The 14129-nt window shown below is 32.0% G+C and overlaps 2 protein-coding genes across 4 annotated transcripts; both read right to left on the reverse strand.

Moving 5' to 3' along the window:
* Positions 1-9585, reverse strand: LOC132915249 (dynein beta chain, ciliary-like). Of its 3 annotated transcripts, none has more exons than XM_060975053.1 (5): positions 9390-9585; positions 6909-7145; positions 2331-2552; positions 1353-1604; positions 1-260 (listed from the first exon to the last, which is right to left on the reverse strand). In XM_060975053.1, exons 1-5 carry the CDS (start codon positions 9540-9542, stop codon positions 42-44), a joined length of 1083 nt encoding a protein of 360 aa, XP_060831036.1. In that variant the 5' UTR covers positions 9543-9585; the 3' UTR covers positions 1-41. The 3 variants fall into 3 exon arrangements, with proteins under 3 accessions (XP_060831036.1, XP_060831038.1, XP_060831037.1); XM_060975055.1 differs by lacking the exon at positions 9390-9585 and adding an exon at positions 8007-8402 and having other exon boundaries at positions 3-260; XM_060975054.1 differs by lacking the exon at positions 1-260 and adding an exon at positions 962-1276 and having other exon boundaries at positions 9390-9583.
* Positions 9586-10235: 650 nt separating this feature from the next.
* LOC132915314 (dynein axonemal heavy chain 17-like) lies at positions 10236-12740 on the reverse strand. The gene is made up of 4 exons (XM_060975117.1): positions 12721-12740; positions 11969-12188; positions 10531-10692; positions 10236-10403 (listed from the first exon to the last, which is right to left on the reverse strand). Exons 1-4 carry the CDS (start codon positions 12738-12740, stop codon positions 10236-10238), a joined length of 570 nt encoding a protein of 189 aa, XP_060831100.1.
* Positions 12741-14129: the final 1389 nt, after the last annotated feature.

Below are 14129 nucleotides of genomic sequence, written 5' to 3' on the forward strand. Positions count from 1 at the left end.
GTACGTATATAAAAATATAAATGTCAACAGTCTTCTAAGAATTATACTAATAATTTTTTAAATAATACTTTTATCAGAAAGCAAATAAAAATAATTTGGGACGCTTGATCGGATTTATGAAGCGAAACAATACCAATAGTTTTTTCCCCTTCGGCTTTAGTATTCTCTGCTCGGACTTCGGCAAGAATTTTATCTGCAATTTCATTCTTCTTTTTCAATTCGATTTCTTGGGCTGCGAACACCACTCGTAATTCGCTTACCTATCGATTAACGTTCATATAGTCTTGTGTTAATTTACTAAATCAATTAAGTATTTAAAATAAATAGTGGTTCAAACTTTGTGAAGATTGCTATGTCTCTTATCATTGAATATATGATAAATAGTGAAATTACAAACGTTCCAAATATCTTGGATCCTATTTTGGATAGATGTACTTGCATATATTAATACTTGCAAATAAAAAGTTATATACGTAACGAAATTATTAATATCTCAAATATAATTTAGCAAGATAAATAATTGACGATTTGTTTAAAGCTGGTCAGGTGTAAGACATTATTTTTTGAAAAAGTTTTATTAGTATTGTAATTTGCTTAAAATGAGGGGATAAGACGCTTAACTAAATAATTTAATAAATCTAACTGAGATCAATAATCTGGAACGAGAGCAAGATAAATTTAAATAATAGACCACATATGATACACGTCAGCTTTATTATTTCTGTGCTGAAACATTTGCTATTTTTAAAAGCCCAAATATTTTAAACATTAAACGTCGAACTTAAATAACATATTAAAGCTTCCAATATTGTCCGTTTAAATGACAATTAATGCATCATAATCTTGATCTTCATATTAAAAAATGAATTTACGCGCACGTAAACGGTAATAGAACAATTATCAATTATTGAACAATTAAGGAATTCTTCATTGGACTTCGAAAGAAATTTTTTATTTTGTTGGGATCAAAAGATTTTTAAAAATTTGGGACTTTCACAACCACATACTTATTGCCAAAATATATTTACGTTAAGAAGTAAACTATTTGTAATTAATCTATTTATTTATTTATTATTCATCTTTCCTAGCTAAGACTCTACGAACTAGTTAGGAGTTCTACAACCAGTTATAACTAAAATCTTTGATAGTTTGAACTTTTAAGAATTTTATATATTTCTATCATTCGTTATTTTATATATTTAATTTAATTAGTAATACTGCGAAAATGTTTTTCACGTTAATATGCAAAGTGTCTTCGAAATTCGTGAATTGTCAACTATATTAAAAAACCAAATGTTATTTAATATTCTACTTATATAATATAGTACTACTATAACAAATGAAGTTATTACTTGGCCAGCACAAGATTCTAGCTTTTCCAAGCCGTTTTTCAATCTCTCTATCATCGCTTTTACGTCGTAGGTTCTTTCCACAAGCAATTTCGAATACAAAGAAATTTGCTCCAAGAACGTTTTTGGAGTCGTATAGTTGTACCTTCTCTCGTTTTGTAAATAAAGCGAAGATATATCATTCACACTAGTATGCACGTATGACATGAACAAAGAGGCTGATGGCTTGTATTTTTTTGGAAGGTCTTCTAATTCCTGCAATCAGTAAGTATCACAATGATGAACTTAATAGATGAAAGTAGAATAATATCAGGAAGACAGATTAAGTTTATTCATAAGTAACAATTGAATGAAGCTACTATGGACCTTTTATTTTGTAAGTGGTGTAAGTCCATTTTTGGGAAAAATTAGGAAAACGACAAATTTACATATATTTTAGTGTGATTTTTCTTATTTATAAACAATTTATAATTTAGATTAAAAAATTTTTTAAATTTTAAATTTAAAAAAATATAAAATATTTAGATTCATAAAAATAATAATATTAATAAAATTAATAATGACCTATTTTGAAAGCAGTGTAGGTCTATTTCTTGTAATCTATAGGCTGTTCAAACGGCCATGGTATCAATAATGACAAACAAATGATAGTGAATGGAATTCTATCCTCTTTATTTGACATAGTATTGCGCGTGCGAACGTGAACAAGTTGTTTAAATGCGGTTCAGTAATGTACTTGTGAATTATTATTACATATAAAGTGTTACGAAATTAATAATAGTTTTATGTTTATACCTTTTCCAAAAATCACCTTCTATCATCTTTTCCAAAAAATAATACAGTACAAATATAGAGATACCCTTGATAAATTGATTTTATAAACATTTCAATGTAATAAATAAGCTAATAAAAGGTAAAACGTAATAGTTGTTTTCATTCACACTGATGTCTCAATATAAATAATGTGCTGAATTGTCTTACTTCTAAGAACCTGGAGGAAACTGATCTCAAGGCATCCTGTGGCCAGCTTTGAAACCAATTGATCGAAGTGTTGTTTACGATTGCTGGAAACTGTCTAGCCCTGTTTCGTAATGTTGCACCAACGGGAGAAAAGCAAAGAATGCATTTTAACAAATTTCGAACTCGATTTATGAAAAATTTCCAGCAATTTTCTTTGGTGTCCATCGTACCGGTTTGTTTTACCTACGATATAAGCCAAATATATAATAGCTATATTGAAATCCCTCAGTATTAAAGATATTATTTATATGAGTATCAATGCACAGTACAAAGTTTAGATTCAGAGTATAATTAAATCATAGCTCAAACTTTAGAAATATAAAATTATTGATACAGAACATTCTGACATAATATGATACAAACAACGAAATTGTACAATTGCGTCACACTGCGAGAAACTGGATGAACTCGACATAGAAAATGCTATCTGAAAATAATTTACACATCACCGACGCAAATATAATCGCAGGTGTGCAGAATAAGTCCAACGTTTTGTTGTAAACAATGAAGAAATTAGTCATAAGGAAGGCGCTGCAATTTTGAATCGTGTTCTTCGGTATTTGAAGTAACAAGAACACGTACCTAACCTAACAGAAAGTTTAATGATGGTGAAAAGTTGGCATGATGAAGCAAAATTGTAAATGTAAAATTGAAAAAATAATTCATTATGTTCTAAATAATTGTACTATAAATGAAAAAAATAATTATATTATCAAAGGAATTACATCTCTTAAAAGTAAGAAGCTTATTTTGGAATAGAAAATGCGTTTCTATTTATTTCCCTCCGAGTCTCCATTATCCACCTCGATCACGATTTATCCGGGCTGTGTGTTCATCGATTAAGCCGGTTAATCGAGTATTGTATATGACATGTAGTTATAGTATTTGTGTTGCTTTGTTCTATCAACGAAACTACTGCGCGGCGAACTAAAAGTTTTATAGTATTCAAATACTATAACTACTTTATTCGTATTTCTGATAAATATCGTCACATTCTCACTCTTATATGAGGTATGTATACTATGTTAGGTTATCTTTTATGAAGACTTTGTTGCCTCAAGGTTCTGGGGTAAATGCCTTGCGGCCCCTTATAGTTCGCTTATCAAAAGGCATCGCTGCTATCCACACTCCGTGGCGAGATCCTTCAGAAAGAGACTCCATTCTTTGGCAATGCTACATGGGGCCACTTGTTATCCACAAACTAATTCACGCATTCTCTAAACTGTAAACAGCCATATTCGGTGATATGGCTATGAGGAGTCGGTACAACAGACTCGGCAACTTCCAAACGCCGGTTACCGACTTTCCAGACATTAGTCTGCTTCCACTTGCGACTAGTCGCTCGCGATTACAAAATCTATTGTCGAATATGGTACAATTTCCACTCGCATTGTCTTGACTAACATTAAAACTATCGACAGTTACGACAAAGTTATTTCTACCAAAACTAGTCAAAATGACTGGTCTTTAGAAAATACGTAACAATAGAATATTTTTATATTTATTGAATTATTACATTCTCACAAAAAGAGTTCATGTTATGCAGTGCATTTTTGATATTATTCATTCAGTTGGGATCACGATCCCTAAACGAGGATTGGCACATTTATAAAATTGTAGAATCAGTCACTTTGACTGATGTCAGTATCATGATCGATCCGAAATTTTCCTGGTAATTGACACCATCATATCGAATGATACGCAGTAAAAATTCTAAAAACATGTGGGAAATTGTACAAAGCGAGGAGGTTGTTTAGTTCGGGTTCGGTAAACAGATTCTACGACTGTTTTACCCTTTGAGAAGTACCAATTATTTTGACCGGTATTGGTATAAGTAGCAATGATACAAAATTATTTTGAATTTGAATACATAAAAAAAAAAAAAAATAAGAAAATAAAATTAATTATATTATTCCTTTAGTTATCGCTACAAAAATCATTACATCATTTGCAAAAGAAAATGTAACATGAAGTAGAAATTTAAAAATAAAATTGTAGAACCAGACATTTTGTCTGGTATGGTAGATGTAGTATCAAGGGTCGCAGACAATTGCAAAGTATATGAAATACATACGTGCTGTAACCAGATCCAAAACAATCACGCGCGACTGAACGTCATTTTGTTGTTAGAAGTATGAGTGCTCATTAAGGACGTTTTAACGACGATTACGACGTTATACACTATCTTTGTACTTGTACTTAAAGTGATTTTAATATAATTAACTATCACAACTTTATCACGTGTCCCTTTATTAAACAAACTAACACGTTTAATATCCATCTCGGTTCCTTTAAAAGGAATAAAGCTAAGCTTTAGTCATAAATTAGGGTAAGGCGAAATAGCGGTGGACTATCTGCCATAATATCGTTGTGAAAATGCGTTTGTATATTTTATAATTATATATAATTATATAAACAAGTGACATTTCGGATGATATTTAATTCAATTTATGATAATTTATTTTTATTGGCTAATTATATATAATGTACAGGGTGTCCAAAAATTATTTTTCATGGCTTTGGCAGATATTTTTGCAGCTTCAAATCGACGGACATGTGATTGAAAAAGTTACCGCAAAATTGACCTTAATATCCAATTCCACGGTAAAATTTTTTTAATATATCATGTAGTATTCATTATGAGGCAGAAAACTCTCAAGGGGACCATTAGGCGTAACTCAACCGTTCTCTTCAAGAAAAGATATTAAATTTTCATTCATTGTACATATATATACGTCGGACATAAAAGTACACCGGGCCCTCCCATTGGAATTCTTTGGAAAATCCCCAATACTTTAATCTTTATAAGTTAACCTGATTATAATTGTCCGAGATAATGAGCTTGGGCTCGAGGCGACTAGTCGCCGAACGTAGCCGCGGTCACGGGATGAATGTTTTTACCTAATAGAGACATAGAATAATTGTATATCTCTTCTTAAAAAGAAATAGTTGTAGCGGCATTCGACTTTAAACATTCCAACAGTATATATATTATAAATATATATATATATATATATATATATATATATATAACGATATTATATATAAATATGTCGGAGATGATAGGACAACGGGGACCCCCGTTGGAATCACTCGGGAAAAACCCCAATGCTGTAGTGTTTACAAAACAACCCAAATACAGTCATTCGAAACTTGAGACAATGAGCTTAGGCTCGAGGTCGCCGAGGGTAACCGCGGTCACGGAATAAACGTTCCACCTGACAGAGATATGGAGTTACATAGCTCTCCTTTAAAGAATTGGCCGTACCGACACTTAACAGTAAACATTCCAACGGCCCCGTGGCTCGCCACACACAGACCCCATTCCTCGGACAAGATGATGGCCAAATGTCGATGCATCATTCACAGTATATGTTCAGCTAGCCTGAGGAACCGCTACAAATCTTAGGATTTAGTTAACTAAGATCCTTCAGATTTATTCTATCAGCCCGTAATCTGTCACCTATTGCGGGAAGATACGGGAGGTCTGCTTTCCTCACGAACGATGCTTCCCGTTAGGAACTCTCTCTCAAGGACGGCTAGCATCCTTTTCAATCTACTAACGTAGAAATTAACTAATTAACAGCAACGTCCATTTCCCTCACCCTCCGAGCGGAGGCTTTCCTCGACGAATCCAATGATTCCGTGCCCTTAGGCACACCCCATCATAGTCTTCCTCTGCAGCGTCATCGTGACGGAAAGTCATTCCCTTTCTTGTAGTCTAGCCAGTTACCTAGTGTGTTTGTACGATCGGTGAATAATCCACGTCTCAACAAAGAGTTAATCAAGCAATCCTTGTATCACGGGAAATAAGTCGAGTCCGACTTAAACTTTGAAGCAAAGTATATCCGTTATCCCGTGGATCCGTCATATCAAACCTAAGATCATTGTCATTAGCGTCTAATTACCGCGGCCACTTGTTAATCTTGCAACATCTATACCAGTGTTAGTAAACGTTACCTTGATTGTGCGACAACGATGAATAACCCAGGCGAAGATTCGTTACACGCCCCTAAGTCAAGTCCTAACGCCAACCCGACATATATATATGCAATGAATGAAACATGAGCATTTTTTCCAAGAGAATGATCGAATTGCGACTCATGGTTCCTCAAAGGTACTGCAAAGTCGCAATTCAACCAATTCGTCCCCCGTGACGAGTATTATACAATGCAATAAAGAGATCTGACCTTGAAATTCAAAGACAAAGAATTCTTGAACATCCTGTACCTAAGATAATTGAACTTTTTATGGGTTCAATTTACTCAGTTATACAAAAGTTAATACCAAAAATATTTGTTTGTCTTTTTATATGTTATGTATAATTCATAATCAACTATATGGAAAGAGCATAAATATAAAATTATATTTGTGCACAAAAGAGTGCGTCGTAACGAAATTTTGTAAGGTTGATTGCCAATGCACAATAGTTATAGTTATAAGTCATCACCGCGAAGAAAAAATAATTTGCATAACAAGAATAGATCGCGATTCCAATATTACATTGAAAGTGTTTTGTTTACAAATAAGAAAACGTACCTCAGTTCTTAAGGCGTTCACGATATTATCTACCTCATCATCGGCGAATAATTCGGAGATTTCGCCAATAGCGAGCATATCGCTTATAAGTACCAGAAATTTTTCATCGGCGATATGAGAATCAGTCATCATGAAAGTTATTCCGATTCCTTTCAATCCAGATTTCAAATATAAACCTGATGAATCGCCTCTTAAATCAGTCATCGAATAACCTGTTCGTAATTGTATCTGAAAAACCTAAAATATAAAGGATTTTGATTAATTTTTATGCAAAGAGATTGCTTACATGTTATGTATACGTGTTGATATTAATTTGAAACTAATTAAAAAGAATTTCATCTATGAAAGTTCACAGTTAATTTTTATTCTCCATCTATCTCACATTCTTCAAATAGCAGAAATTCACCCAAAATTTCACCTCAGGAGCATTAAAAAACTATTTGAACATCGTTTAGGATACCTTCGTTTCAATTCAAAAATAATAAAACTTGATCACTCCTTTGCACTTTTGTTATATAACGATTCCTTATTTAATGTTATTCCAGTACTATCAAATTCTAATTTTCACTTGACCTGATATTTTAAGGAACATGACGTAAATTATGTAGGTATAATTTCTTCAGTTACTTTTTATCATAGTAATGAATTTTTCTAATATGATCCTATTTTTATTAAAAATTCAAAGGATGTATTGTATACATATAGTTCTTTGATGAAAACTACGAAAATAAGGCAATAGTCAGAGAGAAAAAGGGCGATATTACTCGTAAATCAACTGATTTAACAATTAATATTCAATATATATACAATTTATATATTCCAATCTAAACTTAACTTATTGATGAGAGATGATATAAAAAAAAATAAAATGGATGGATTATGATTTAGGCTACAGTAACTACTAGGTAGCCAATAATTTTAGCGTGAAATAATTTTCAATGGATTTATTGCTACAGAAAATATTGCATTATCTCTTACCTGCCTGTTTGTCACATACTAATAATGATTAGAGGCAGCAGATATGTACGAGGGTGAGTCAAAAATTATCCGCACTGTCGCTGTAGAATTTATTATAAGCAATTTTCAGAAATGACATACTTCATTTTTCTACATAATCGCCCAGCTTTTCAATACACTTTATCCATCTGCTAAAGAGCTTTCGTATTCCCTCATTAAAAAATGTTTTCGACTGAGCCGCGAACCACGAATGCAGTGCCGTATTCGCCTCTTCGTCGATTGTTTCGGTACCACTTCGTATAAACTTCTCGAAACCTAAGTCTATCGCGGAGTATTGCATAAACAGAGCCATGACTGATTCACAAATGATTTGCCATATCATTCAATGCCACCTGTCCATTCGACAGAATCAGTTTACGTGCACTTTTGATGTTGTTATCAGTCGTGGATGTGGACGACCTTCCAGTTCCGTCTTCATGACTGACACCTGTGCTACGTTCTTTGAACTTCTGTATCCATTCAAACAAACTTGCTCGCGACAAACGCTTTCTTAATACTGTGCACAGAGTGTTCGATAAATATCGGCACTAGACACGCTCTCCAACCACAAAATACGAATCATTGCATGCTGCTCTTTTTTTCGTGCAAATCACAAATGGGGCATCCACAAATGAATTGACGTAACACGTTCAAACCTGAACAGCATTGACTTAAAAGATAGAGATGTTATACGAAAAGTGCAGATAGGACAGTATGGTCAACAGAAGTTCTAAATATAACTGGAATATAACTGGAGTGCGGATAAGTTTTGATTCGCTTTCCTCACACACGCGTAATTATTATTTTTTAATTTTAAATGTAACATGGAATATTGAATAACATGATAGTAACTATGCACGGTTTTAGTTTTTGAGTTATATACAAATGTATGTTTAATAATATATATAAATAATAATAAGTAGTAGTAATCTAATTTACGATACACTTACAAAATCGCATGAAATAAGAATTAAGTCATACTAGCGTTACCAGCAGCCTCACGGCAGCCGAATATTAATCTAATCTAACCTAAAACTCATTGATTTATCTTTTTCTACTTATATCGAAGATAATTAGCATCAATAAGTCAAGTTTAGATCGGGATATGTAAAATTATGACCATCCATGTGCCAGAATGTAATGTAATGAAAACTAGGTTTAATTGAAATTTTTTGTAAATATCTCGGAAACGAAGACTGAGCGGCGATTATGTACATAGAAAAACGTTGTTTAGAATTTTGATCTTGATAATATATTTTTAGCTCATTGAAACTTTCTAGACGTATAATTACCTTTATTGTTCTATTACTTTGTTAATTGTTCATTTTTTACATTTCTTTCATAATAGCTAAATGTTTCACTTTTCGTGTCTGAAAAGGTGGTGATTTTTATGGAAAATTCGCACAGGTACTCAACTCTTCTTAAAGATAAGGATTAGTTAGAATTGCATGATGTTAGGAATTTTACAAATTATAGCAAAAGTACCTCTAAGCCTGCGATGAAAGACGCAAGGCTAGAAAGAGATTGTTTTCCGCTTCCTCCAACACCAACAAGCAATGCGTTTCCTCTTGGCGACTCCAGAATGCGATTTATTTGACAAACCTGGTACATAGCATCTTCGAATAAAACCAGATTCATTGCCGCTACCTATTCGAAGGTAAAATATATAAATTTGATTAGAAAAAAGAAATAGTAACATATATAAGAAATTCGAATATTCCAATTAGAATAAATATAGCTTTTACTTGTTTTATCAATTAATTTTAATTCAAAAAACATATATTTGAACTGGAGATAAAAATGTGTTTTATTTACAAAGGTTCTTACTCACGAATTAGAAATTAATTTACATTAAAGTTTAATAGTACTGCTATAGGCAATATAAACTAAGTTCTTATGTTATCTATTTTTACAATCGAAGAGTACAAGCAAAAAAAAGTTGTGTGTAAAACAATGTTTCATGTACCAAAATATTGTATGTAAATATTGTTTATGTATAGCGTGAAATCTATATGTCAAAATTAGCAAGTATTTTGTAAGAACAGATGAAGGTTTATATTATCAATATGAAAAGATCTAAATTTAACCTATGTTGTAGCAAACAAAACAAAACACTGTCTTTCACATTTGAATGTGACATTATTTTGTTTATCACATTCTATACTGGAGGAACGTTGGTTTTGAGCTATAGTGAAAAGATTTATAGATTGTCATAATTTCGAATGTTTATTTTTACACTGACTATGATTTGTTTTATTGTAACATTTAACAAAACTATTAACTTGAATATCATTTATATTTTTTTATATGATATACTATATAATTTATATTTTAAATATAAATTGTTATTACTAGTTCGTTATATTTAACCAGAGCTTCATCCAGTAACTTTGTTAATTGTTGCCAATCTTTTATTGGCATATATTTTGGTTCACCGATTCCTTCCGCAAAATGACAATATATTATTGGTCCAGCAAATACAATATTTTCGTCCATTTCCTACGATAATAAATGATATTATTAAATTTATCATTATCAAAAATTAAATTAAGAATATACGTAACAAAGACCTATTTACTTCTCTTTTATTTATAATAATTAATACTAGTGACTTTTTCAAACTTACAGAAATATTTTTGCGAAGCGACTCCTTCAGCAATTGCTGAAAGGCTTTTTTATCTTCAGCATTGATTAATTTATCCGAATACGCTCTTGTTGCTTCGTGAACGTACAATCTGATCAAATGATTTGCAGTCGGAACAGTCTCACCGTGTGCAAACAGTATGCCCTTAAAATAAGAGTGAACTATTTTGTATCAAATAAATATAATATTAAATATTTTTTTAAGGGAGTTAATTATAACGTCACGTGATTTTCATCTCAATAAGTTGAATTTCATGGTAACTACTTCAGTTACTAACTGCGTTCGACATGTATACAAGTCAATACAAAATTTTATTTCGGCGCGGTTCACGTGTATAAAAAATTACCATTTGTCATAAAAACTCAAAATTTATATAATACTTTACTGTGTATATCGGCTATTTGGCGAATTCTTTTGTGTATTTTATTCTATTATCTTTTGGCAATTTTTCAGTTATTAATAACAATAACCTTTTCAGCGATCAATGAATTGTTAATTTTGTAATCCAACACAATTCCAATTTCCTCATGAAGATACAATTTACTGATGAGACAATATTTAGTAAATGTAGAATAATAAATATACGTAACGAATATTTCCAGGCACACGAAAATCCACACGCATTAAGAGATAGTTCGTGCAGGATGGTGCGCCATCACATTCTACCAACGTCGTACAAGAACACTTGATCAGCTGTTTTGGAAACAGGTAGTCGGTGGAGGAGAATCTGTGCATTGGCCTGTTCAGTACTAAGATTTAAATCTTTTCTACTTTTAGCACTGAGAATACACGAAGACACAATATAGTAAAATCTTAAGAAAACAGTCAGGTTCTGTTTACAAAGAAACGGAGGACGTATCGAATATCTGTTGTAAGTTGTTGTGTTTTTTGTGGACATTCGCGGCCGAGACAATCGCGGTGCTTTTGTTTTGAACGATCCCTACGACTTGTACGAGATAAGCTGCCGAGATATGTATCGTTCGGATTGAGGATCATCAGATCAGAAAGATCTACCTATATTAGATTTCGAAATTATGTTGGATGAGCTAAATAAGATAAAATATCATAATGACCGATTCAGCGGAAATATTAATGGTGCGTATAAATATAAACGTAACAGAATCCATTCTTTTTTTTATACATGGGAAAATCTTCATAGCCACCGCGTTTCGCATCCACCCACCCAGTTTACGACATAGTCAAGTGTATACATGTTCGAAGAGTCTTTAATTTTGATTTAGTCGGAGATAAAGCTTCCTATGGAAAAATATTACTGTACTAACGTCACCAGTTCGAAAACACTTTACACAAAAAGCATATTAATTTTAAAAGGCAAACTGCAGCAAAGAGCGATAAATTTCTATGGTTTTAATTAAGCTTTTGTCATTTTAATGACCTGCTTTGTTGAAATAAATCTTACTTGAAAGATGTTTGAGAGATCACGTAGATTAAATACGTAATGAAATTTCACTGCTGTTGGTAGGAATGTTGTTGAAATTTTGTGGTGACAGTACAATGCTGCATTTAATAACGATTCTGCAATTTTTGTCAGCGCTAAGTTAAATTTATTGATAGGATTCATCAGGTGTTGATCTAGCATTTGGCTGTAGATCAGTATTAAATTATCTTCGGTTGGAAAACTGAAATAAAAAGAAATTTTCAGTTGATAGAAAAAGATTTTTGTAATAATAATTTACATATAAGTTATATTTCCAGAAATTTTATATTCATATATTATGTCATATACAGGATGATGCATATAAATCGTGACAGCTGAATATTTGTTTTTCTTTATTATTATTATTTAATTTGTACTTTACAATTTGTCGCTGGACATTTGTTAAATTTTTCTAGCTTAATTGCTAAATAACACGTGGATGGCTACCCCGAGCAGGATACCATTTTCCAGTTTGTTTATTTTATTTTTTTAGCAAGGTCAGTGGAATGTTTTCTTTTCAGTCTCCTTTTTATATGGGTTTCGCTCGTGTCAGTAGCCAACCTATTTGGCTGTGTTGCCGTTATTTCCTTGTTTTTTTTTTTTTTGCGTACCTGCCGATTTCTTCTTTGACCGTTGGTATTTTTAGTTCTTTGCGTGTATCCTCGTTTCTGATATGGGGCGTTGACTATTGTTCTGAGTATCTTTGAGAAGCGACTCTGGTTTATTTACCTGACTCATTGCTGCTGTCCCCCATAATGGTATTCCATACGTCCAAATTGGTTTTATTATTGTTTTATAACCCTGTGATAGAGACACAAAAGGAATGAAATTTTACCGAATTAAATTTGCTAAAACAGTTGTGTGATGTAGCAGCTAAATAGATCTGGGATCCATATATCTTTAATCGTATCATATCTAATTTCATTCTTTGTATTACTATTATTGATATTTATGTTCTTTTTTAAATACATAGGACAAAGATAAGCTTTCAAAGATTAATGTCTTTTTATTTCATTTCATTGTGTATATTGCTATTATCATAATTTGTGTTCTTTTTTAAAATACATAGAACAGAGATGAATTTACAAAGATAAATCTTTTTAAAGATAAAGAGGAAAAAGGTAACTGTTCTATCATTCGAAAACTTCATTATCCGAACATTGTTGCCTCCTAATTAGTTCGGATAACTGAGATTCTGCTGTATATCTTTCCAACTGCAATATTATTGCAATGTTTTTTTATTTACGATGTTCAAAACTATTTCAGTTTTAACATGTTCCAAATGATAGCTTCTCACATGTGAACATTTCGTAATGCTGCGACAAGAAAATAATCGCATCGTACTCAACATTTCTGATATCACAGCAACACAACCTTCACGAATCCTAATTTTCTGTTGCCTGGATTAATCATACGTGACTATAATCGTTAAATAATTACATTTTGATGTGGACTATTTCGAGATTGTATCATACATCCAAAAGGCGTCCGTTTCATGCCAAGTTTATATCCGAATATCCTATGTCCACTGTGACCATTTCCAAAATGTTTGCAAGACTTAAATTTTGCATGTCCTAGCAACACCCATTTCTTAAATCTAACAAATACTCATAGAACTTAAATTTTGGATGTTCTAGGAACATCTCTCCCGAAAGTCCTACAAATATTCTTAAGATCAAATTTCGAATATTTTACTAATATCCATTTCGTAAATCTAAAGAATTAAATATCAGACGTTATAGGAACAACCATTTTTTAGGTCTTAAAAAGATGCACTAATTTATTTGTACGTTTATGTGAGAATGACATAATGCATGGTAATAGTCGTGTAGTACTAAAATATTTCTTTTTCTCGATACTTAGATTATAGATTATTAAAAATAGATTGTCAAGGAAAGTAAAAAATATTGTAAAAATAAAAAAAGCAAACACCACACGGAGTTCCCAAGCGGTCACCCATCTAAATACTACCCGTGCCCAGCGATGCTTAACTTTCGTGATCGGACGAGAACAAGTGCTTTTTTTTTGTTGTGTTTATTTAGCCAACATAAACTTTTTTATACATTGATTGTAATTCATTTAAACTATGAATTTGCATAAGGTGTGTTAAGCAAAGGTACTATTGCAAAACATTGCAATTTCT

Source organism: Bombus pascuorum, chromosome 16, assembly GCF_905332965.1.
Source record: "Bombus pascuorum chromosome 16, iyBomPasc1.1, whole genome shotgun sequence".
NCBI classification, from domain to species: Eukaryota; Metazoa; Arthropoda; class Insecta; order Hymenoptera; family Apidae; genus Bombus; species Bombus pascuorum.

Coding starts and splice junctions, on each gene's coding strand:
- LOC132915249 (XM_060975053.1), bottom strand. CDS start 9,542: ATGAATCTGGTTTTATTCGAAGATGCTATGTACCAGGTTTGTCAAATA. Junction 2,553..6,908: donor TGAACGCCTTAAGAACTGAG/GTACGTTTTCTT, acceptor CTTATATCGTAG/GTAAAACAAACCGGTACGAT. Junction 1,605..2,330: donor TTTCCTCCAGGTTCTTAGAA/GTAAGACAATTC, acceptor TACTGATTGCAG/GAATTAGAAGACCTTCCAAA.
- LOC132915314 (XM_060975117.1), bottom strand. CDS start 12,740: ATGGGGGACAGCAGCAATGA. Junction 12,189..12,720: donor ATGGGGGACAGCAGCAATGA/GTCAGGTAAATA, acceptor TTTTTATTTCAG/TTTTCCAACCGAAGATAATT. Junction 10,404..10,530: donor CGCTTCGCAAAAATATTTCT/GTAAGTTTGAAA, acceptor TTATTATCGTAG/GAAATGGACGAAAATATTGT.